Source organism: Emys orbicularis, chromosome 7 (genome assembly GCF_028017835.1).
Source record: "Emys orbicularis isolate rEmyOrb1 chromosome 7, rEmyOrb1.hap1, whole genome shotgun sequence".
Classification (NCBI taxonomy): Eukaryota; Metazoa; Chordata; order Testudines; family Emydidae; genus Emys; species Emys orbicularis.
Window position 1 is genome coordinate 73814836 of NC_088689.1, and position 21798 is coordinate 73836633.

At 42.8% G+C, this 21798-nt stretch overlaps 1 protein-coding gene across 1 annotated transcript in view; it reads left to right on the forward strand.

Moving 5' to 3' along the window:
• The window catches only part of GBF1 (golgi brefeldin A resistant guanine nucleotide exchange factor 1), a 186173-nt gene that overhangs the window by 127579 nt on the left and 36796 nt on the right, over positions 1-21798 (forward strand). The window contains exons 6-13 of the mRNA XM_065407097.1: positions 90-198; positions 590-650; positions 4602-4656; positions 5982-6080; positions 13368-13515; positions 18050-18276; positions 20432-20600; positions 20799-21010. Coding sequence (XP_065263169.1) covers positions 90-198; positions 590-650; positions 4602-4656; positions 5982-6080; positions 13368-13515; positions 18050-18276; positions 20432-20600; positions 20799-21010 — 1080 coding nt within the window. The remainder of the gene's footprint in view (positions 1-89; positions 199-589; positions 651-4601; positions 4657-5981; positions 6081-13367; positions 13516-18049; positions 18277-20431; positions 20601-20798; positions 21011-21798) is intronic.

Here is a 21798-nt window from a genome sequence, read left to right on the forward strand (position 1 = left end):
GCAGACCTTTCCTGAGTGCCTCGACCCTGTCTCAGTGTGCAGGTGAATGGCACTGGTGCTGCATTACATTTAAACTTTGCTTTTTGCAGGTTTTGAGGACCCTGCTGCTCACTCCAGTGGGAGCCCATCTCACCAATGAGTCAGTGTGTGAGATCATGCAGTCCTGCTTCCGTATATGTTTTGAAATGAGGCTCAGCGGTAGGTTTGTTCTTCATATTCCCATGGTGGTGGCTCCTAATAAATGGTCTGGGCTCTCCAGACCTCTGCATCTAGGCCCAGTGCATGAAATCCATCAAGGGGAAGATGCTGAGTTTACAACATCACAAGCTTCCACAGTTTCATGGAAACTTAGTCAGAGGTTCACTGCACAACTTCTTGCTCAGTGGCTCCTCTGTTTTTTTTCCCCAGCTCCGTGGCGCCACCTTGTGAGTATGTGCCCATTTTGCATCAAGGCAGAGTTGGAGCTGGTTTTAATAAATTTGCCATAATCCTCTGTAAACAAGGCTCGGAGGGGAGTCTGCTTGGAGAAGCCTCTTGATAATATCACACTGAGTAATGACACCTGTGTTATTTGTTTTTGTCTTCGCAGAGTTATTGAGAAAATCTGCAGAGCACACTCTGGTCGACATGGTGCAGCTGCTCTTCACAAGGTAAACCTGCTTGTGTTTGCCTCAGCATTGCTGAGATGGCCCTCTATGGACAGGAAGATTCCACACTTCCACTTAGGGGCCCACAGAAAATCCGTTTGATCGGACCATGGTTTCAGGGTGGTGGGGAAGGGAGGATTTGGTCCTTCTCTCTTGGGCTGTCCCACCAAGACAGGAGCGGGGGGTTAGACCAAGTTGTATAGTTTAAGGTGCCCTTCAGGGACAGACAGACAACCAAACAAGAACTTTTATTTAAGGAAAGGTTCTTTGGCCAGATAATGCAAATTCCACTCAAAAACCCAGAATCCATTTCAGTGCTTTAAAAATGTAATAGAAAGACCGTGTTAAATAGACATATGCTTAATTCCAGCAGAGTTTCACCTCAGATGCTGAAAGGAATTTAAACTCCTTCAGGGTCACTTGGGGCAGCTTGTCATTTGGATGAATCTTGTGCCCTGACCAACACCGCCAAAGTGTTGAACTAGGATTCCCTCTCCTTTTGAAACTCAGTACTTAATTCATTTTTGTAAGCAATGCCTAAACTCCTCTTCCTGGCCAATGAAATAATCAAAGCCTTTCTCTGGGTATTATACAAATATAGAGATCTGTTCAAAAGGAAGCAGTGCAGTAAGTTTGTTCCGAGAAATGCTGACTGGGGAATACAGTGCTTCTGCTCTTTTTTTCAACCCTCCTAGTTCCCACAAGCACATCCTTCCATCTTCCACATTCCCAGCCACTGCAACTGGCCCTGCTAGCCCCATCTCTGTTCCACATCTGAGGTGGAAGAAAAACTTAAGAGTTTAATGGACTCAAATCAGTGGCACTGGATAATTTCCATCCCAGAATACTGAAAGAACTGACACATGAAATTGCTAGTCCAGTAGCAAGGATTTTTAATAAATGTATCTATTCAAAGGTAATGCGGTATGACTGGAGAGTTGCTAATGTCATACGTATATTTAAGAGAGAGAGAAAAAGTGATCTGGGCAATTGGATTTGTTAGTCTAACATAAGTAGCACTCCAGGCTTTAGAACAAATTGTGAAGGAAAAATAATTAAATTCATGGAGGCAAATGATAAAGGGGAGGAAAAGCAACATGGGTTCACCAAACATAGATCATTGCAGGCTAACCTTATTTCTTTCTTTGAGAAAATAGCAGATTTTTTTATACAAGAGCAGTGCAGTAGATCTAATATACTTGGACTTCAGTAAAGCATTTGACGTGGTACCACGTGGGAAATTATTAGTTAAATTAGAGAAGATGGGGACCAGTACAAGAATTGCAAGGTAGATAAGGAACTGGCTAAAGGGGAGAAAGGCAACAGGTTATTCAGAAAGGTGAATGACCAGACTGGAGGGAAGTTACTAGTGGAGTTCCTCAAAGATCAGTCTTGGGACCAACCTTTATTCAATATTTTTATTGATGACCTTGGCACAGAAAGTATGAGTCTGTATCATGAGCATATTTCATTAGTAAAGTTGGGAGGCATTATTGATGATCAATAAGATCTGGACTGGAATATTATACAGGAAGATCTGGATGACCTTGAAGCCTGGAGAGAGAAAAATGGGATGAAATTCAATAGTACAAAAGTGAAAAGTCAGTTGGAAGCAACAGAGGAGGAGAGAGACCTGGGTGTGTGGGTTGATCACAGGATGAGTATGAGCCACCAATATGATGTGACTATGAAAAAAGCATGTTTGATCTTAGGATGTATCAGGCAAGGCATTTCCTGTAGAGACAGAGAAGTATTAATGCCATTGTACAAGGCACCTGTAAGACCTCATGTGGAATACTGTGTACAATTCTGATCACCCATGTTCAAGAAAGATTAATTCAAACTGGAACAGGTGCAGCGGAGATATTGGGATGATCAGGAGAATGGAGGGTCTATCTTATGAGAGGAGACTTGAAGATCTTTGCTTGTTTAGGTTAGAAAAAGGAGGCTGAGGGGATATGATTGCTTTCTATAAATACATCGGGGGTAAATATCAGGGAGGTGAAGAGCTATTTAAGCTAAAGGACAGTGTTGGCACAAAAACAAATGGGCATAAACAGGCCATAAACAAATAAATAAAGGCTAGAAATTCAAAGGTTTCTAACCATCAGAGGGAGGAGTTTCTGGAACAGCCTCCCACTAGGAGTTGTGAGGGCAAAAATTTAATTCATTTTAAGAGAGACAAATTTATGAGTGCGATTGTTTGACAGGGTTGCTTGTGATTGTGGGGGTCAGGGCTCAGCAGCCCTCAGGCTCAATTCCAGTTTGTCTTACATTTCTAAAAGCTCATGCTTCGGGGTTTCAGCTGGCCACCTGCAGGTGTCAGGAAGGGATTCCTTCTGACCATACCTTCCATGTATTCTGGATTTTTAAAATCTCCTTTCTCTGAAGTCTCAGGGATGGCCATGGCTGGAAATGGGATATGAGGGTGGGGGCTGTGAGGTAGAGCGAGCATTCTCTTTCTTGTATGCTTGGCTGGCTGGTTCTTGCTCACATGCTAAGGATCTAACTCGGGGGTCAGGAAGGAATTTTCCCCCAGGTCAGATTGGCAGTGACCTGAGAGGGGAGGGTTTGCCTTCATCTGTGGTGTGGGTCACTTGCCAGGATTCTCTGAGTATGTCTCACTTAATCATTTCCCAGCCATTGTGGGTTCTTCGGGTATTGGTGCACTTTGGCCCTGCCTAGTCTCTGCTTCTGGCACATAATAGTTTTGCCTGCTGTGGGCTGTAATACTTTGGTCTAATTCTGGTTGTTGGGTTGGTGTTCGTGGTGTATGATATATTGGATGGTCTTTTGGTCCCTTCTGCCTTGAAATATGACTCTGATTCTGGCCACATAGATAACTGGATGAATGCAAACACCCTGTGGTCTATGGGTCTTTGTGGCTAGGTTCAGAAGCAAGTGTATGATAAAGGAGCAACGGTCAATGTATTGTTTTGACTTATTTGGCAGAGTTCTTATTCATAAATCCATATGCAGCTTCCTCTTTCCTTCCCCCTCCCAATTTAACTTGAAAATATCACCACCATGGCTAGTTCCTGAGAGCAGCTGAACTTGTATATACCTGTGGCAACCACTGGGGCACGAGTAGGGTGAGCACTGCCTCTGGATGGTGGGCTTGCTCTGTTTGCCTTTCCTTTGAAATATTACCTTGTCTGTTCCTCCTTGGACAAAGCTGGGGCATGGGCTTGCTGTCTCCCCAGCATGTGAAGGCCAGAAGTGTAAGGAAGCCAGATGAGAGGAGACAAGGTGTGTGGGTGGTAAAGACGTAAATGCTGTTTATTGCAGAGATCATTTGGGAGGACAGGTTTAAGCTGCCCATCTCTGCCGAGCTCTGACCTTCCTATCTATTCTACCCCCAATGAGGGGGCTGCTTAATGTGAGGCTTTCAGGCTGAGGGCTGGAGAAAATAGTGCTGGATTTCTGACTATATACTGTGCAATGTGGAGGATAACAGGGCTTCTAGATGGTCCAGTGGGATAAGTTCAAAGTAATAACTACTCTAAATCTGACTGCTGCTTCTGAGAGAAGAGAAACTGATTCACAGTTCACTGGTGCTAGCAATATTGGGAGCCCTAGTGTAGGTGGCTCTCGACCTCCTGCTGCCATTTTCAGCAATGTACTACTTGGACTTGCTCTGGACAAGTTTAATTTTCAGTGCTGAAACCAGCAGCTGGAGCCAGCGAATTTGCTACATAAGTGCTCCTGAAGCGATTAACATCAGCATAGCTGTACCACTGTTAGCAGCAGTGGGGTGCTTTCTATGAATGTTCCATAGTGTAGAGAAGGCTTTTCCCATAGCATCCTCTACAGCAGAAAGAAACTGGGAGAAGATCTTGGGTCCAAGGTGGTTCTCCATCCTTAGTGTTTGCAGCCAAATCTGAAGAGGGTGTTCTCTTCCTGCACCAGTGCCCGGGAGGCCGTGTGCATTCCTGCTTGTTCTTTGTCTTTCAGATTGCCTCACTTTAAGGAAGAGCCTAAAAGCTATGTGGGGGCTAACATGAAGAAGGTAAGAGCCAGTACACTCCCTGCTGTCTCCTCCGCCTCCTCTTGCTTGCTCACATCTCTCTTCTTTGCCTTCACATCTATGGTTATGTTATTCCTGGAAATCTCTAGCTCAGTGAAGAAAGCACGCTAAATAACATAGGGCTGAATTCACCACTGGTGTAAATGGGCACAGCTTTATTGAACTTTGTGGAGTTGTGCTCACTTTTTTTCCAGCAATGAATTTTGCCTATGAATTATTGCCTGGGCAAGTCAGGCAGAGCTGTGGCAATAGCCAACAGCTGCTCCTCATCTAGAACCCCTGCAGGCCCTGGGATCTGGTGGTGATGGCTTTCAAATGTTTTAACCCTTTCTGACATCTCTTCAGCTTCTTTTTCATCCTTTCCTTTCACAACATTTGCCTGTATTGCTTACCAGTGCATCTTGTTCCTGCTCCCCTGACGTAAAAAGGAAGCCTTCTTGAGGGTAGGTGAGGCACTGTGAAAACCTTGTAAAAATTCCCTAGTGTTGACAAGGTTTCTGGAGGCTTTTCTCATGAAGAGGTAGGAAACTAGGAGAGGGATGCTCCATGGTGGAAATCTGAGCTCAGAAGAGGGCTTCTATCTTTGGAAGAGGATGTTCCTTCTCCCCTCCACACCCTCTTGGAGGAGAAAGGGGACTGTAGGGCTCTGGGTTGTTGCCTAGTACCATCTTGTATGTGCAGCTGCCTTGCCAATGAGTGTTAAGCATCTGGATGCAGTAGGGTATATACCACAAATGTGATCTCACATGTTTAAGAATGTAATACGTCTTTTCTTTCCTTCTGGATCCCTGACATTTTAGAACTGCTCTTCTTAGACTGGTGCTCTACATAGAGATGTCCTGGGAAATCTGCTGCCAGTGTGCACTTATGATGAGGGATCTGAACCAGCAGGGGCTCTGGTACTTCCACGGCAGTGTATGGTGGCACACTATTGTTGCATGTTTCCTTCTCTGATGGAAGGAAGCAACAGATTTTGTGCTGAGCATAAGATGGGACAGTGAGAACAGGGAAAGGTCAGAGCTGGTCTATGTGACATACTCTAAGTGCCAGAATTCCTAATGCCATATACTGAAGCTGTAGCTTTCTGTAAATTAAACCTCCCCCAAGCTATCCAGTGATCAGGTGATGGCTGCTCCCAGCTCATGAAGGCAATGCTCTAAGTCCAATCTCTGAAACACTGTCACCTTGTCCTGTCTATTCACCACATGCCACAATTCTCCCCCATAGTCTTGCACTCTGCCAGGTTATTCTTTCTCTTTGGGTTTATTTTGCTTTGTTTAAACCATGCATTTGCCTGTCTTTCACAGATCTCTCCATGTCTCCTCAACAAACTGGAACTAAGTAGTGGGGAACAACCCAAAGCCCTGAACCAGTTAGAGAGGGTACTGCTCTTTAAGAACCTGAAGGTCTCTCTCTCCCTTCCTCCCTCCATCTCTCTTTCCTTCCCTTCCTCCTGCAAACGCCACCTGGGATATAGTTATGTTGTGTGTAGCAAATCTCCCCGTACCCTTTTGACACAGCATGGCTTTTGGGGAGAATGCATGCAGTGGTTGCTTTCCAGTGTTGTGGATCTGCCTGGGGCAGGACCAGAAAGGAGAGAGCCTTGTTCTCACTGGATCATTAAATGTCTTGGTGAGTGGGAATTGGGACACTGTTGTGGAGTCTTCTGAAGGAAAGAAGTGGGAGGGCGTGGGCAAGGGATGAATCATCCCAGTGGCCAGTGAAAATAGAGAAGGAGCCTGTTGCCCACAGCCTAAGTAACTCCTCAAAGACCAAGTCTTGCATGTCATTCTTGGGTGATGGCTGCAGAAGCATGATGGAGGAGTCACTTGACAAGGACACAGTCAGACAACTCTGGTTTGCAGACTGAGACTGTAAGCACCTTTACGTGGCACAGTGGTGGGGAGTTCATCTGCCTCCCAGACATTCAAATGGGGCTGTGATGTATTGTCCAAGACTCTTTTTGGTTCTGGCTTCACTGACTTTGGAATAGTGTTTGAGAGCCATATTTAATCTGTTCTAACATGGCCTTAGCTAAACCATTCTGCCCAGTGGGTGTGAATGGGGCCAAACAGGATTAAAAATGTCTTGGAAACCATTTTTTCACTAGAACAATATTTTTAAAAAGTGTTTTAGATCCACAGTTTGGCCCGGTCCATATTGGCCCTACACAGTATTAGAAACCGGCTTAGCTGGAGCCATTTTTTGGCTTCCAAATTGAGTTCATAGACCAGTGTAGATTGAGCTTCTTCCACTGTCCCTATCTTCTTTTGCTCCTGATAGAGCAGAAATGAAAGTGCATAGGAGTCTTCAGCGTGTCCTCATCTGTCTCTGTAGTCAGGACAGTTTGGAAAGACTATGGCTGGAGCTACTTCCATAAATGGGGTACTTATGCTGAGTTGCACAAGAATGGAACTTAAGTGAATCCCCTTTCTTGCTGATAGATGGTATTGTAGTTGAACTTCCTGCTCTGAAGAAGAGAGAATGGGGATTGGTGTTTCTGGGTTTTCCCAGGGGTGGGGTAACGGGGAAAGGACCTGTCATTAAATGTGTAAAACGATGTTTCCCCATCCAGTTCTACCAGGTCTATGAGGGTGTGGAGGTGTGTGAGATGACTGATCCCATCAGTGTCTTTACTGGGGAAGGACTCAGATCAGGGGCTGCATTCTCTCTGCATGCTGTTGTCTTGAACGCCACTCGGTACGCTGACCAGTTCCATGCTGTATCTAGAATGAGCTCACGTGCTAGTCTCGTTGCTTTAGTTACTAATCATTGGCCCCTGCCCTTTTCTCTTGAGGCTTACAATATCTTGTGGAAAACCAAACGTGTGCAGGTAAGGTGGCTTGTTGAATAATGGGCTCTCCCAGACCTCTTAGAGAAAGCTGTAGTAGTACGCCCCCACTTTTCTAACCCTCAGCTAGGATCTTACTGTCAATGCCTAGCAGTTTAAAAGGGAGAAGAGCGGGAGCCTCATGGCTCTGCTAGTTGCACTTCCTCTCCTTATGCAAAGGAAACTCAATCAAACATTGACTTTTCTACCATGAGGCAATTTCCCCTAATTTCCCCAGACTGTAAACTGATGAGAGATGTGGCTATGGAGACAAAGTAGGAGGAGAGAGCAAGTTAGCAGGATGGAGAAACTTCCTGGTTATAACTGGAGTTTGAAGGAACCCAAGTGCAGAGGAATCTGTATAATTGGGACATCCTTGTAGATATCGTATTGATTGCATTGGATGTATCCAAAACGGCTGAAGCATGACTTGCAAATGGGAAAAAAGGATTGTTCCCTTTTTTCTTTCAAATTCCACATTTTGCTTGTTTTTACTCTAGAAATTCAGTTATGGGCTATTCTGAAGGACACTGGTTGACTGGAGAGCTTGTGACATTATAACATCACAAGAGCTGAAAGTTAAGAGAGGGAAAGAAATTTTTAATTTCTGTTTAAAACACAGCGTTTTAAAATTCTATTCAACTTCAATACCTAATAAACACTGGGCGGAATGGAAATTTTGAAGTTGCAACACCCCTGCCCATTATTTAAGGTGCCAGATGGAATAATGCGTATGCTTTTGAATACTCTTCCTTCCCCCTCTTCCCTCCTCCCACCCCAAAAAAAGTTCAAAATATTATCCAGCAAAATCAGGAAAGACCATGCTTTATGTTGTTGATATTTCCAATGTAAAAACAAGCATGAGGGAGGGAAACCTCTTGTGGGAGGAGGAGAAGCTGTGGACAGCTTTCAGGTCATGTTTATATTATCATAATAAAGCAAGAGGGCATAAAAGCTAGAAAATTATTGGCGAGACACCTTTAAAATTAAGTACAGTACAAAAAACAAGAACAAAAAGGATGTTACTTTTCATCTTTGACTGTCTGTCAGAACCTCCCAAACATAGAATTTCATACTGTAACACCTTCTTCAAACACCACTTGACATGGTGAAACATGTACCCAGTAAGTATAAATCTCATGCTAATTCAGTGCTGATTAAGCAGCAGTTGTTTGCTAGCTATCCAGTTCCCTGAGAGATGTCCTAATAAAACAATTTTCCTAATGAAGCAGAATATGGAATTCTGGAGAGTAGAGCTGAAAAAGCCCTATTGGGTAATCTTAACTGTCCCCTAAATTGTAAAACCAAAGCTTTTAAATAGACCTTCGTTTATATGTTTGTATTTCATAATATTTGAATGAGTGTTAAAGTTAAATCATAAAGAAATGTCATTGAGTCTCTTGTGTTCCTGGCCCAGAGGTTACATGTCTGCTCACGGTGTTGAATTTGAGCCCCTGGCAAGTGGTGCAAATTGGCAGAGTGTGTGTGTGTGTGTATGTGTGTGTGGGGGGGAAGATATAGAATGTAAAGCAAACGTCTGCTTACAGAGCTAGATCAATCAAACTAGCATCTTAAATATTTTAAAGTTAACCATGTTAAAGTGGTGTTTGTAAAGTTCCCTGTTTCTTAAAAACCTGATTGAGGGTAGAAGAGGTGAAACCAACATGGGTAGTTCTCAATAAGAGATCTTGTTTCTGTGTTCCACTGGCTTGGCTTGACTTTGTTTTCACTCTTTACCAATCAGTTAATGAATGGTTAATTACTTAGGCAAGTCATGGAAACAGGCACAGGGTTTAGTAACTAGAAGCAAAATCTGATATCTTACAATTGCTTTGAAATAAACCTTTCTGGGTTTAATGGTTCATGCTTCCATTTTTCTCTTTCATGCTTACACCTCTTTGCATGCAATTGACCATATAAAAATCTCTAAAAGTCTTTCAAATGTGGTCAAAAAATGAGGAAATTAAGCTTATTTATTTCTAATAAAATAATCAAATAATAATACACTGACCAGATTTGATAGCTGTCGTCAAACCTCTACAAGCATTAAGGGGCACAGAACCAGGGAGTGACCTTATAATTGAGCAAATTGAGACTCTTAAGGGATTTCTGGGGAAATTAAAAAAGGAAAATGCAACTGGTGGAGATGAAATATGAAGGAGGAGAACGGGCAAAAGTCTAAGGTCTAGCTATATTCTAGAAGTCGGGGCATTAAGTAGGAAATTCTCATGCAGGCGCCTATGCTGGTAATACAGCGGCACGGTGGGATAAGGCGCATGACTAGAATACCAGAATAGAAGGACATGGTCTATATAGGAAAGATCAACAGCTGGTGTAATGATGTGGATCAAAGCTATGTATGTAAGCACTGGAGCACAAATAAATACTAGTGACATCCTATGGTTAAAATAAAGGATTAACAAGCGTGGAGGATAATGAATAATAGCTTGTATCCCTCTGAACTGGGAAGCAGGGGAGATGAGACAGCAAACAGAATGTCTACATGAAAAAAAATGTTATCAGTGAGCTTTTTAAATGGTGGAGATCTGTTACATTTCACGTTGTATATGTTTTCTATCATGTATGGAATAGTTACAACCTAAGGAAGGGTAGTTTCTTACTGAAAAACTGGAGGAAACAGCAAGGGACAGTGCAGTCCCAAATCTGTTGTTAATTAACTAGCTCAAAGGAAACTGTAACATCTCTAAAACTTGGGGATTAGCAGTCAAACAAATAGAATTTGTGGTGCAAGGAAGAGTTACACAAATGGGCTGCCACATTGGGACATAACATTTTCATAAGCTTTGTTGAAATAAGAGAAATTATAGGCCATGTAAACGGGTTACACAGTCTTAGATAGAAAAGAGGGGATGGGGAGAGACGGTCTTCCAGTATTGTGTTTTCCAAAATGCTAACTGCTATACGAAGATTAAAGGATGGATGGTGAAAGAAAGAAGCCCCCAAAACAGTTGATAGCACATGGAAAAATGAGAAGAGTGAAAAAATATACCTCAGATGCCATGAAAGAGTTTAAACCTAAAATAAGGGGACAGAGAAGCAAAAGACAATAACATTAGATCAGTGAGATACAGTGGTGTGTCTATGCTATAGAGAAATTAGTACTTTTATCACAACAGCCATTCAACTGCAAATGTGCTGGGCTACTAAGAGCAGGCTTTCATGACATTGGTAAAAATACTGGAAGCCATAATGTATACATCCAGTTCTTCTAAAACTTAATTGTGCTTAGAAGAGATCTAACCTTAACTCTGTTATAGGCATGGCAAATATGTCTTTGGATAAAAGATCCTAATAATGATATGGTCATAATTAAGGGTTCATAGATTAAGGCCAGAAGGCTCCATTAAGACTATTTAGTCTGGCCTCCATTCATAGGCCATAGAATATAACCAAATGATTTCTGCATCAAGCTCAGAAATTCTGGCTGATCTTGAACAATTGAATGGGTGCTTTGGTTGCCACAGAGAGGAAATTGTGGAGGTGAGGAGTCTGAGTGGCTTGAGAAGTGTGTTGATCAGGTGGTAAAGCATGCAAACAGAGTTGGTCTGGCTGTTTCTGTGCCTTAACTTGCAATTTCAGATGCCATGAAAGAGTTTAAACCTAAAATAAGGGGACAGAGAAGCAAAAGACAATAACATTAGATCAGTGAGATACAGTGGTGTGTCTATGCTATAGAGAAATTAGTACTTTTATCACAACAGCCATTCAACTGCAAATGTGCTAGGCTACTAAGAGCAGGCTTTCATGACATTGGTAAAAATACTGGAAGCCATAATGTATACATCCAGTTCTTCTAAAACTTAATTGTGCTTAGAAGAGATCTAACCTTAACTCTGTTATAGGCATGGCAAATATGTCTTTGGATAAAAGATCCTAATAATGATATGGTCATAATTAAGGGTTCATAGATTAAGGCCAGAAGGCTCCATTAAGACTATTTAGTCTGGCCTCCATTCATAGGCCATAGAATATAACCAAATGATTTCTGCATCAAGCTCAGAAATTCTGGCTGATCTTGAACAATTGAATGGGTGCTTTGGTTGCCACAGAGAGGAAATTGTGGAGGTGAGGAGTCTGAGTGGCTTGAGAAGTGTGTTGATCAGGTGGTAAAGCATGCAAACAGAGTTGGTCTGGCTGTTTCTGTGCCTTAACTTGCAATTTCTTTGACTCAGTGCTACAGAAGTTTGATCAGAAATGCATTTTTGTGGGGGATAGTCCATCTGGATCTCAGTCAGATATTCAATATACTGCCACATTGTTAACTGAAAAATTGGATAAATACCAGCTAGATAAAGTACTGAAGCCTGGAATAGAAATTGGTTGACAGAGGGATAATGGTAAGGCTTGCAAGGAAAAAACGTCAACTAAGGGAACTCCAGGGATCAGTAGTGGGACCTGTTAAATATTTTTGCTGCCTAGTTGAAACTCTCTGCTCACAACACCCAAATCTGAGTGGTTATGCCTGCACAGAAGAACTACCCTACTGTAAAGGGATCTGTAGAGGTTGGATCAGTTGGCTGCAGCAACAAAATTCAGTACTAACAAGCATTAAGTCCTAGACCCAGTGAGAGGAACTAAGTCTCTCTCTGGGGGACATCTGTCTGGAACGTAGCCATTTCAAGACCTAGCTGTGGCCATAGATTTACTAAATGTGAACGTGTGGGCACGTGTGATGATGACATAGGGTAATAGTGCAACACTGCAAATCCTGGTCTGGATGCTTCTGAGGTACTATAGTCTTAGTCTGCACAACTTAGGAAGAATACAAGTACTACAAAAAGTATAAAAGACAAAAACAATTCAAAGGTTAGATTAGATGTAGAAACAAAGGGGAGTGAAAGTTAAAATCTAGATTAAGGGGGGCATGGTTGCTGTCTGATACCATCAAGTAAAGAAAAGGAATTAGTTTCCCAAGAGCTAAAGGAAAAATAAGATATTAAGGAAACTGACTTGATCATGGAACAGACAAAAGGGAAAAAGTGAAGGTCCCATTGCTGCAGAGATTCAAGTGTGACAGGGTATAAGTGTGGCTGAGGAGAACTACAAAAGATATGGAGTTGAACTGGATGACAGAATCTTAATTCCTAACCCTACTGTGTCATTTTTATGGAAGCTCCCTTAACAGGTTTGAATTGGTGCCTACTTAAATGTCTTTAGAGTTGCTAGGAGAGTATTACTTAAAACATTAGCAGGGACTTAACAGGCAAAAGTGAAAATGTTTGAGATGCATCTGGAGGGCAGTCTTAAAGAAGACTGCATTTTAGTGTAAAGCAGGGAGACATTGATGTGAAAAATAGGGTCTGGGGACTTGGATTGAATGACACTAAGGGTACGTCTTCACTAAGGGATCGGCGGGTAGTAATCGATCTATCGGGGATCAATTTATCACGTCTCGTCTAGACGCGATAAATCGATCCCCGAACACGCTCCCCCGTTGACTCCGGAACTCCACCAGGGCGAGAGGCGGAAGCGGAGTCGATGGGGGAGCCGCAGCCATTGATCCCGCACCGTGAGGACGCGAGGTAAGTTGATCTAAGATACATCGACTTCAGCTACGCTATTCTTGTAGCTGAAGTTGCGTATCTTAGATTGATCCCCCTCCCCCCCCCCCCAGTGTAGACCAGCCCTAAGTGAATTGTCTCCTGAATCGGGGTGGGGATGTGGGCTTTTAGAGTAGGGTGCTGTGGGCTAGTTTGCTTGACTTTGAGGTGCTTGGTTTGTGTGATATAGTGCTACTGCCTGTTTTTGTGCCTTTGGGGCAGCCTTTCTGGGCTAGATTTTTGTGGTCAATTGTGCTGCACAATGTTGCTGTTTTGATGTTCTTGGTGTTCACTATTCACAGCTGAAAATGAGAGCAGGAGGAATGAGTGATTCATCTAAATGGAAAAAACAGAAGAGATCCCCAAGGCCCCCTCGCCATGCAACCAAGGTCTCTCCAGGGACAGAGCAACCAGCCACCAATGGTACTGTTATGCCCAGTAACATCACAGGTACGTGGAAACCTGTTTCCAAAAGATGGGTGTCGTCCATCTTGTAGCCCTGTGCTGTACCTCTTTATTTTTTCTTTCACTTTTCCCACTCCGTTTTTCTGTATTTAGTCTGTGTTAGTCTTCAAAGATCCTAGCAGCACACATCCCACAACGATGCAAGCCTAGAAAGAAGTGTATGAGAAAGAGGGAATATTTACTGCTCTATGTGCAACTCAACAGCATTCCTCTGTTTGTTTGTAATGCACCTTATAGAGAGGATAGTGGGGGAAGGGGGGAAGCTGCAGGGACTTGGGGGAGATTGGGAGATTAGGTGAAGGTGGGGGAAACGGACTTGATGGAGGGTGGGGGGGACAGAGGAGAAGAGGGGCTGAGGGTGTGCGGGGATATGCAGAGACCTGCAAGAGAATGCGGGGTGGGGAGTAGTGGTGGTGATGGAAGCAAAGACCCAAAGGAGGGAATTGGGCAGGTGGGCTTGGAAGCATGGAGCTCAAGTGGAGATGGGGAGGGGAGAATGGGAACACACAGACCCAGGCATCAAGGCAGAGGTAGAGGGGTGCACACAGAGCCCCTGGCATGTGGGGAAGAGGAGAATGTGGTGGGGGGCACACATTCAGGGAAGGGAAAGAATGGAAGGTCAGGGAGAGAGAGCCCTTGGCATGAGGGTGGGGGGAGTTGCAGGAAGCCCTCGTAATGAAGGGCCAAGTGAGGGTGGCCCAGGGGGAACTTGTGAGGGGACTAGAGAAATGCAAGGAGCCCATTTTTGGGTCTTAAGCTCTGCCCTCAGAAACCACAAAGTGTGCTACTTTGTATTACTGTGATACAGAGAGAAGGGAGAATTTGCATGCCCCGTGGCTGTGCTGTAGTAGACAGACTGCACAGTCTCAGTCTTTAACCTTTAATTTGGGTACATGGGTTCTCTTGGCTGTGGAGTAGATTCTGATCTCATGTACTCTTTAAATTTTGACAGATTAGACGTAAACAATAGCAGTGAAAGGAAGCAGACAGGAAAGTTGCTATAATAGTTATGTAGAGTACACAGCTCTGAAGCATACTGCATGCACAAAAAGGCTATTTAGGGCAGAGGTTCTCAAACTGGGGGTCGGGACCCCTCAGGGGGTTGTGAGGTTATTACATTGGGGATCGCGAGCTGTCAGCCTCCACCCTAACCCCGCTTTGCGTCCAGCATTTATAATGGTGTTAAATATATTTTAAAGTGTTTTTAATTTATAAGGGGGGTCGCACTCAGAGGCTTGCTATGTGAAAGGGGTCACCAGTAAAAAAGTTTGAGAACCACTGATTTAGGGTGTTTCCTCACAACAATGCAAACATTGAAAAGTAAGGAAATCATAAAGTAGAGCAAATTACAGCCAACATAATACAAACATCCAAATATTAGCCTACTCCTTACACCAACACATTAATACCTTCTCTAACATTCAATTTCAGTTCAACAGTCTGTCACCCTCAGTGCATACATGAAAAAAATGAATCCTTCTGAGGCACACATCCTTAACTCTGACACTCCTGTGCCATTATCTAACAATTATCTCTAAATTGCAACAAGGATATACACCAGGGAGGGGGGAAATGCAAAGTTGATGCCAGAGTCCATTTATCTTATGTAGCAGAAGTTTCTGTATTTTTTATATTTGCCTTTTGTAATACAAAAGGCTCAGCTGTACAACATACACTACTAAACAAAACCACACCACATGTTTCATATGCAAGTTTATAATGTGTAACTCTGGCTCATTCATTTATTCTGTTAACATGCTCTGCAATGTGACTTTCAGTACTTGCTTCACATTTTCAAGGTTTTCCCTTACAACCGTGAAGGGGGTTTGTCTTAAATGAAAACTTAGATTCTGGAGCATCCACCTGACATGTGGAGATGATGAAAATGTTCTGACTCTTCTCATGTTCATTTGGTTTCTGCTGAAACTCAATTTGATTGAGGAATTACAGGAATAACTCTTGCCTTTCTATTTTAAATTGTTTTCCTTTCAAAAGTTACTACTCAGTTTTCTTGCCAAGCCAACATACTTCATTGGAATCTGAGACACCTGCCAGGTTTTATAGATTCTGTAGAGCAAGGTGAAAATGCATCCTTCTCTTATTTCAAGGCATATTGTATTCTTGTGTCCTAAATTATTAGATGTTGTTTCCCTGGATTTTTCATTTAATCTTGGTACTCTATATATTCATGACAGTTATTGATTAAGTTGAAGGGAAGCATTGATCAGTGTGGATCTGCATCCTCGTCATATGCTGAAATGAAGTTAAGAATAGAAAGTAAATAAATAGACTCCTACCCATCATGTTCCCTTAAAAGGTGCGAGCACCCCCTCTAAATGCCTCCATATCTGTCTAGTTCATTTCTCCTTTAATCTGCCATCCTTTCACATAGTTTCAGGGAGAGAGTTTAGAAATGGACTCCAATTCTGTTTATGGAGAGGAAAAAACAGCAGGAATAAAGAACAGAAGTCACCAGTCCCTTCAAGGTTTGCTCTCTAGTAGTGATAAAGGTGGGAAAAGTCCATCCAGTCCCAGGATTATTTTCCATCCTGCACCAAGGAACAGTTTTAGGTAGTTCTTAACTGAAGAAGGAAGTTCATGTAGTACAGGCACTTCTCTAAATAGAAGCCCTTATAAGGTCTAAACAGTTGAACAATGTTGATGTTGTCTTTTCCAGTGTGGGAAGCACAAAAACTGCCAGGGGTTCCAGTCCACTACTTGTATGCCACATTTCAGACATGGTCAACCTAGGGGGAATAAATTAGCTTCTGAGCAGTGGAGTAATATATAATTGTGTACAGTTTCTCTTGCATCTGCTTCAGCAATAACGCTAGACTGAGGTAATGTAATTCCTGAGAACATTAATCAACCTTCTGTCCTGTAGTATACCCCCCGGCTATTCTAACCATAGACATTTGGAGCAGGAAGCAATACAAGGGTCTGTGTTGTTCAAAATAGATTCTAGGTGAGTCAGGCCAATTTCTCATGTATGCAATTCTCTGGAATGTTTCCACTGAAAACAGGAGAAGAATTAGGATTTGGGAAGCTTTGTTGTTGTTTTTTTGTAGCTCTTTAGAGTTGAGCAGACCATAAGGACCAAATAAATCAGCCAAATAATTGTTTACTGTGAGCATTTTTTCATACCTGGCCTGGATAGGTTGGGAGAAGGAATGATTTGGACTGGTTTTGATAAGGATGCAAACTTGCCAGATTAACATGTTGCTCAGAGGGTAGCTACTGAGGAGTAAATAGTTGGGTTCAGTGATGCAGGGCCCAGTTGTACAACTCTTACTCCTGGAGGGCACTCACTTGTGCCAGTAGCGCCAGAGAAGTCAAGGGGACTACTCAGATTGAGTAAGTTCTCTGGGTGAGCAAGGTTTTGCACTTGGGTCCTTAAAGTCAAGAGGGATTGTTGCAATATTGAAAAACTAAAATGCAAACTTTGGTTTTAACAGGAGTATAAAAGCTTGTCTATACAGTGCTGGCAAAATGCACTAGATGGGTGTGATTTTTAAAGCGCTCTAACTATCCCAGGCAGACCCTGCTGGTACGCACTAAGGCTTTGTCTGCACTAGCACTTTTGTTGGCAAAATGTTTTGTCAGTCAGGGGTGTGGAAAAAAAACACCCCTGGCCAACATAAATGTCACCAACAAAAGCGCTGGTGTGGACAACGCTATGTCGGCGGGAGATGCTCTCCTGCCGACATAGCTACTGCAGCTCACTGGGGGTGGTTTAATTATGTCGACGGGAGAGCTCTCGACATAGAGCGGCTACACGGAGACCTTACAGCAGCACAGCTGCAGTCGTACAGCAATCCTATATTGGCCTCAACTGCAGAATACGGAAGGTCCCTTGCTGTCACTTCTAGACTTTGTTCTTCCTTTTTCTGGATGCTCCAACCAGTCCTACCTTAAAGTCCCTCAGTGTCCAGCGATGCTTTCAAGGGGAGGAGCCATTTTAATGTACTTAAAGCCTTCCGACTGGAGCTCCTCTGGTCTTTCCCCTTGTGGATGTGACATAGGAAGTGTCTGTCTCTCCTGCCCTGCCTCCCCACAAGCTAGTCTGTACCTCCAGTTCAGACAACTTGGGGTGCAGGGAAAGGACTATCTCCTGCAGGGCCTCCAGTCTCTGATAGATATCCCTCCTGGCATCTGCTCTGCCCTGCTTCCCCTCCAGATTGTGTCAAGTACAACAACCTTGCCTGCCCTCTCCCATTTTAGCTAAATGTATGCATTCTGTTTGAATATGGTCTTCATTTGTTCACTAGGTCTGCTAGATTCCATCTACTATGTGATAACAGGGAGTTGCCAGTCTTTCTCCTTGTGATCTGCTTGACTTGCTGATACCTCATTTATCTGAGTCTTCTGCATTCTTATGTCATTTTGAGAGTTCATTTGTGGTGCAGCATGACCCAGGTTAAAGCAATTATTTGTTGCTGTTTCGACATGTAATGATAAGGATGGGGGAGGGGCGGTGTCACAGTTCCACTAACCTGTTGCTGCTGTTTCTTCTCAGTAGATGGAGTTACTTTTATTGATGCTCCTTCTCCCATCTCATCTGGAAATTCAGAAAACACCTCCTCTGCAGTCAGTCCTGCTACAGACAGTGGCTTGGAGTTGTCCTCCCAAACCACCTCCAAGGAAGATCTTACAGACTTGGACCAGGTCAACTCTTTGGGATTTAGTGCAGCAATACCTTCAAGTGAGCCCAGTGCCACTGAGCATCCACACCAGCCTGAACCCCAGGTATGAGCATGATCCTGTGCAGATGAGGCAACTCCAAACCCAGGAGATCTAGTGTCTGTATTCGTGCCCTCCTTTTGGTCAGTGTCACTACTGCTATGCTATAGTTAGGAGCATAGAAAGTGGTCAGGAAGAAATTTCCCTTAATAGCAGAGAATTGCATCGTTTGGGTGCATTATGTGTTCATACTCTCCTCAAGACTATCCGGCATTGGCTACTGTTAAAGGGTAACTATGTGGTCCAGTTTCTATGTAGCTGTATCCTTTCCAATGTTTCCATTACGCCAGCCTTAATTAAAGGAGTAACTAATAAAGGCAGAGATGGCTGAAGTTTGCTGTGATCCCTTTTTGCTGTCTTCAGTAATAATTTTCCAGCCTCAATTTTTTAATTTGTAGAGGAGTTTTTGATGATTACTTGGGTCATGTGCACTTGAATTTGGTCTTGCCTAGTCAGGGAGTATGATTAGATATAATGTGGTGCAATTAAAAAGAAAAATGTACTTATATAGATCAAAAACTTACTAGCAGGCCGAGGTAGATTGATTTAAATTTAAGTGATGCAAGTCCTCAAGTCAGAAACCTTGGTTTAAATGATTGGTTTTAATCATGTTTTGCATTTGTACATTTTAGTTATTTTCCTAAAGAAAGGTTCATCCTCATTAGCTGGTAACCTTTAAAACATGTTGATTTGCTACTAAAGATAACCTTTACACTAAATTGTTTGCTTCTTTTTGCTAACTAGGATACACTATATCTATATACATTTATTTAAGCAATTATAGCTTAATTTGCATTTATTCAGACTCTTAATTTCTCCTTTTTGATTGTTAGAAAATGGTGAACGATGCATTTCTTTACTAGAAGATTAAGTTTTTTACTTGTGATTTGTGTCAATTTGCGGAAATTCAAATTCAATTAAATGCGCAAACAGCATTTTAATTTTTTTAAATTAAACAGAGCAACCTTAAAGGTGCTGAATTCACAAGAAGAAAAGTTTTTATCAAAAAGTTTTTCAAAACATGTTTTGCATTTAGAATTAACTGATTTTTTTTAAACAAAGGAAGTATAATCTGTAGTTAGTGAATTGAACTGACTTTTTGGTAACCATGTCCTTCACGATTGTAGAACTAGTAGATCTCACCCTCTCACACCTAGTTTTATTCATAGATTGGAAGAGGAAAACAAGATTTCTTGCTTTTTCAACTCCCAATTGGTTTCTTAACTTTGACTGAACTAGTCATTGAACTGAACTAGTTGAATAAACTGAAATGAAGAAAATATTTTCTCTGCACTTTCAGAAGAGGAAAATGCCATCAAATGTTGGTTTAGCATTTCAGCAAACTCTGGTTCCAGGCGCTTAACTGTGTCTTCAGTGGTTTCTTTAAGACTTGGCAACAAACATGTACTGCTTAATATTATTTTTATGTGTAATTTATATGATTTTAATCTATATAAGAAGGTTCCAGGATTGTGTGTGTGTGTCACTCTGAACCCTAGAATGTCAGTAGAGCCAGTGTGATGTGATGGAAACAGCTACAAGGATTGTTGATAGCCCTTTTTGTTCAGAATATCCCCAGGTTCAATCATCACTGGGATCTGTGGTGTGTTACCATCCAACTTTTAAGTTCTTAGCCATTTTTGGCTTTGTTACACCCATGATTTTATGAATTACACCCGTGCAACAGTATGGGCTTTCAGCCACTGATAGATTCTAATGAATTTAGGCCATAATATGGATTGCCAATTTCAAATGTAATTTTAAATAGGTTTATTTTTAAAAACTAAACCTGTGTTAAATTTAAAAATACAGTTTTTACTTTTTTTAATCAGTTTTTATCTGCCCTGCTAGCAGTAAGATCGATTGGGCTGTGGCAGCATCTTCCAAGTGAAGCTGCTGAAGCACTATCATTGTGGACATTTCTAAAGCAGACTGAGAGACACATTAGAGGGTGTTCCCACATTGGTTGTGGGGGATGGACTATAAGTGATGTACAAGGTTTCTCCTGTCTGAAGTTTGAGTTCTACTTTGCTCCCTCATGAGTGCCCAGTGCTACTTTGGCCACTCTAAAGAGAATGAGCCTCACCTGCAGCTGGTGCAGTATTAGTTTATACTTGCTCTGTTTTTTTCCTTCCTTCCCAAATGACTGGTATGAATGAAGAATGAAGGTCTCAGGGTGGAGAAGACCCAGTCAGCCTCAGTAGAGTCTATCCCAGAGGTGCTAGAAGAGTGCACATCTGTGGCAGAACATTCTGACTCTGCCTCTGTTCATGACATGGACTATGTCAATCCCCGAGGAGTACGTTTTACACAGTCCTCCCAAAAAGAAGGTGAGAGCTTTGGAATACTGCCAGTGTCCTTTCTGCCTCTGTCTGTGCTACTCCACGGCTTGAGAGCAGGGAGATGAGTTCCTGTTCCTGAACTATTTTCTGTAACAAATTGTTCCATACTTCTTGATGGGCATCGGTAAGAGATGGGAGCAAACTTGTAGAGGGTCTACATTTTCTTACCAGCTCTTATTTCCTCAGGAATAGCGCTGGTCCCCTACGGCCTGCCTTGTATCCGAGAGCTGTTCCGCTTCCTCATCTCCCTCACTAATCCACATGACCGCCACAACTCGGAGGTGATGATCCACATGGGGCTGCAGCTGCTCACTGTTGCTCTGGAGTCTGCCCCTGTTGCAAACTGCCAGTCTCTGCTGGGGCTTTTGAAAGATGAGTTGTGCCGGCACCTTTTTCAAGTGAGTTTGGGCTTCGCCACTGGGTATGCTGTGCTAGTGAGTTTCCCTGTGTACCAGGTGGGAATTATGGCAACCCAACACACCTCCCCCGCAGCTCACTTTGGCTAGAACTTTTATTTTGGAAACTGAGGTGAGGTTAGCTGTAATGTAGGATCACAAATCTGGTTGCTCTCCCGGTGAGAGAGTGTCTCTGATAGAAAGAGGTCTTCATAAGAATTTATGCAAGAGTCTATTAGTTTACTGTTGTTGTATATAGGAGAAGATGACACATGGGCACTTTTCCTCCCCCAGCTTTCCTGAATCCTTTTCCTCTCATGCAGCAGATACCACTGTTGGATCACCCCTAAGCCCCAAACTGGTACCAGATAATTTCCCCTCACCATTTCTCCATCAAATTCTCAAATGGTTCTGAAGGGCAGAAACGTCTCCTCTTGATCCCTGCCTTTCTTACCTCAAGGTAGAGGACGAGGAAGCTGATTTTAATGAGCTGTTGTGACTGGCTTGGTTCCATTGTCTCAGTAGCTTTGTGACAACACTCTGTGGCTTGGCCTGGGAAAATGGGGTTTTGAGCTGCATCCCCAAATGGTAAGTGACCAGTCTGGCAGCAGGTGGAGACTTGGAAATAAGTACTTAATCATTCTTTAGAGTGACATCATTGGAGGTAGCTAGTCACCTAGCTTTCTGCTTAGAGGAGATATGCATGCTCTACAAAAGAGCAAGTGTAGCAGTTGAAGGAGAAATTAGAGTTCCCTGAAAGCAGGGGAGGAGTGTTTGAAGCATGGCCACTG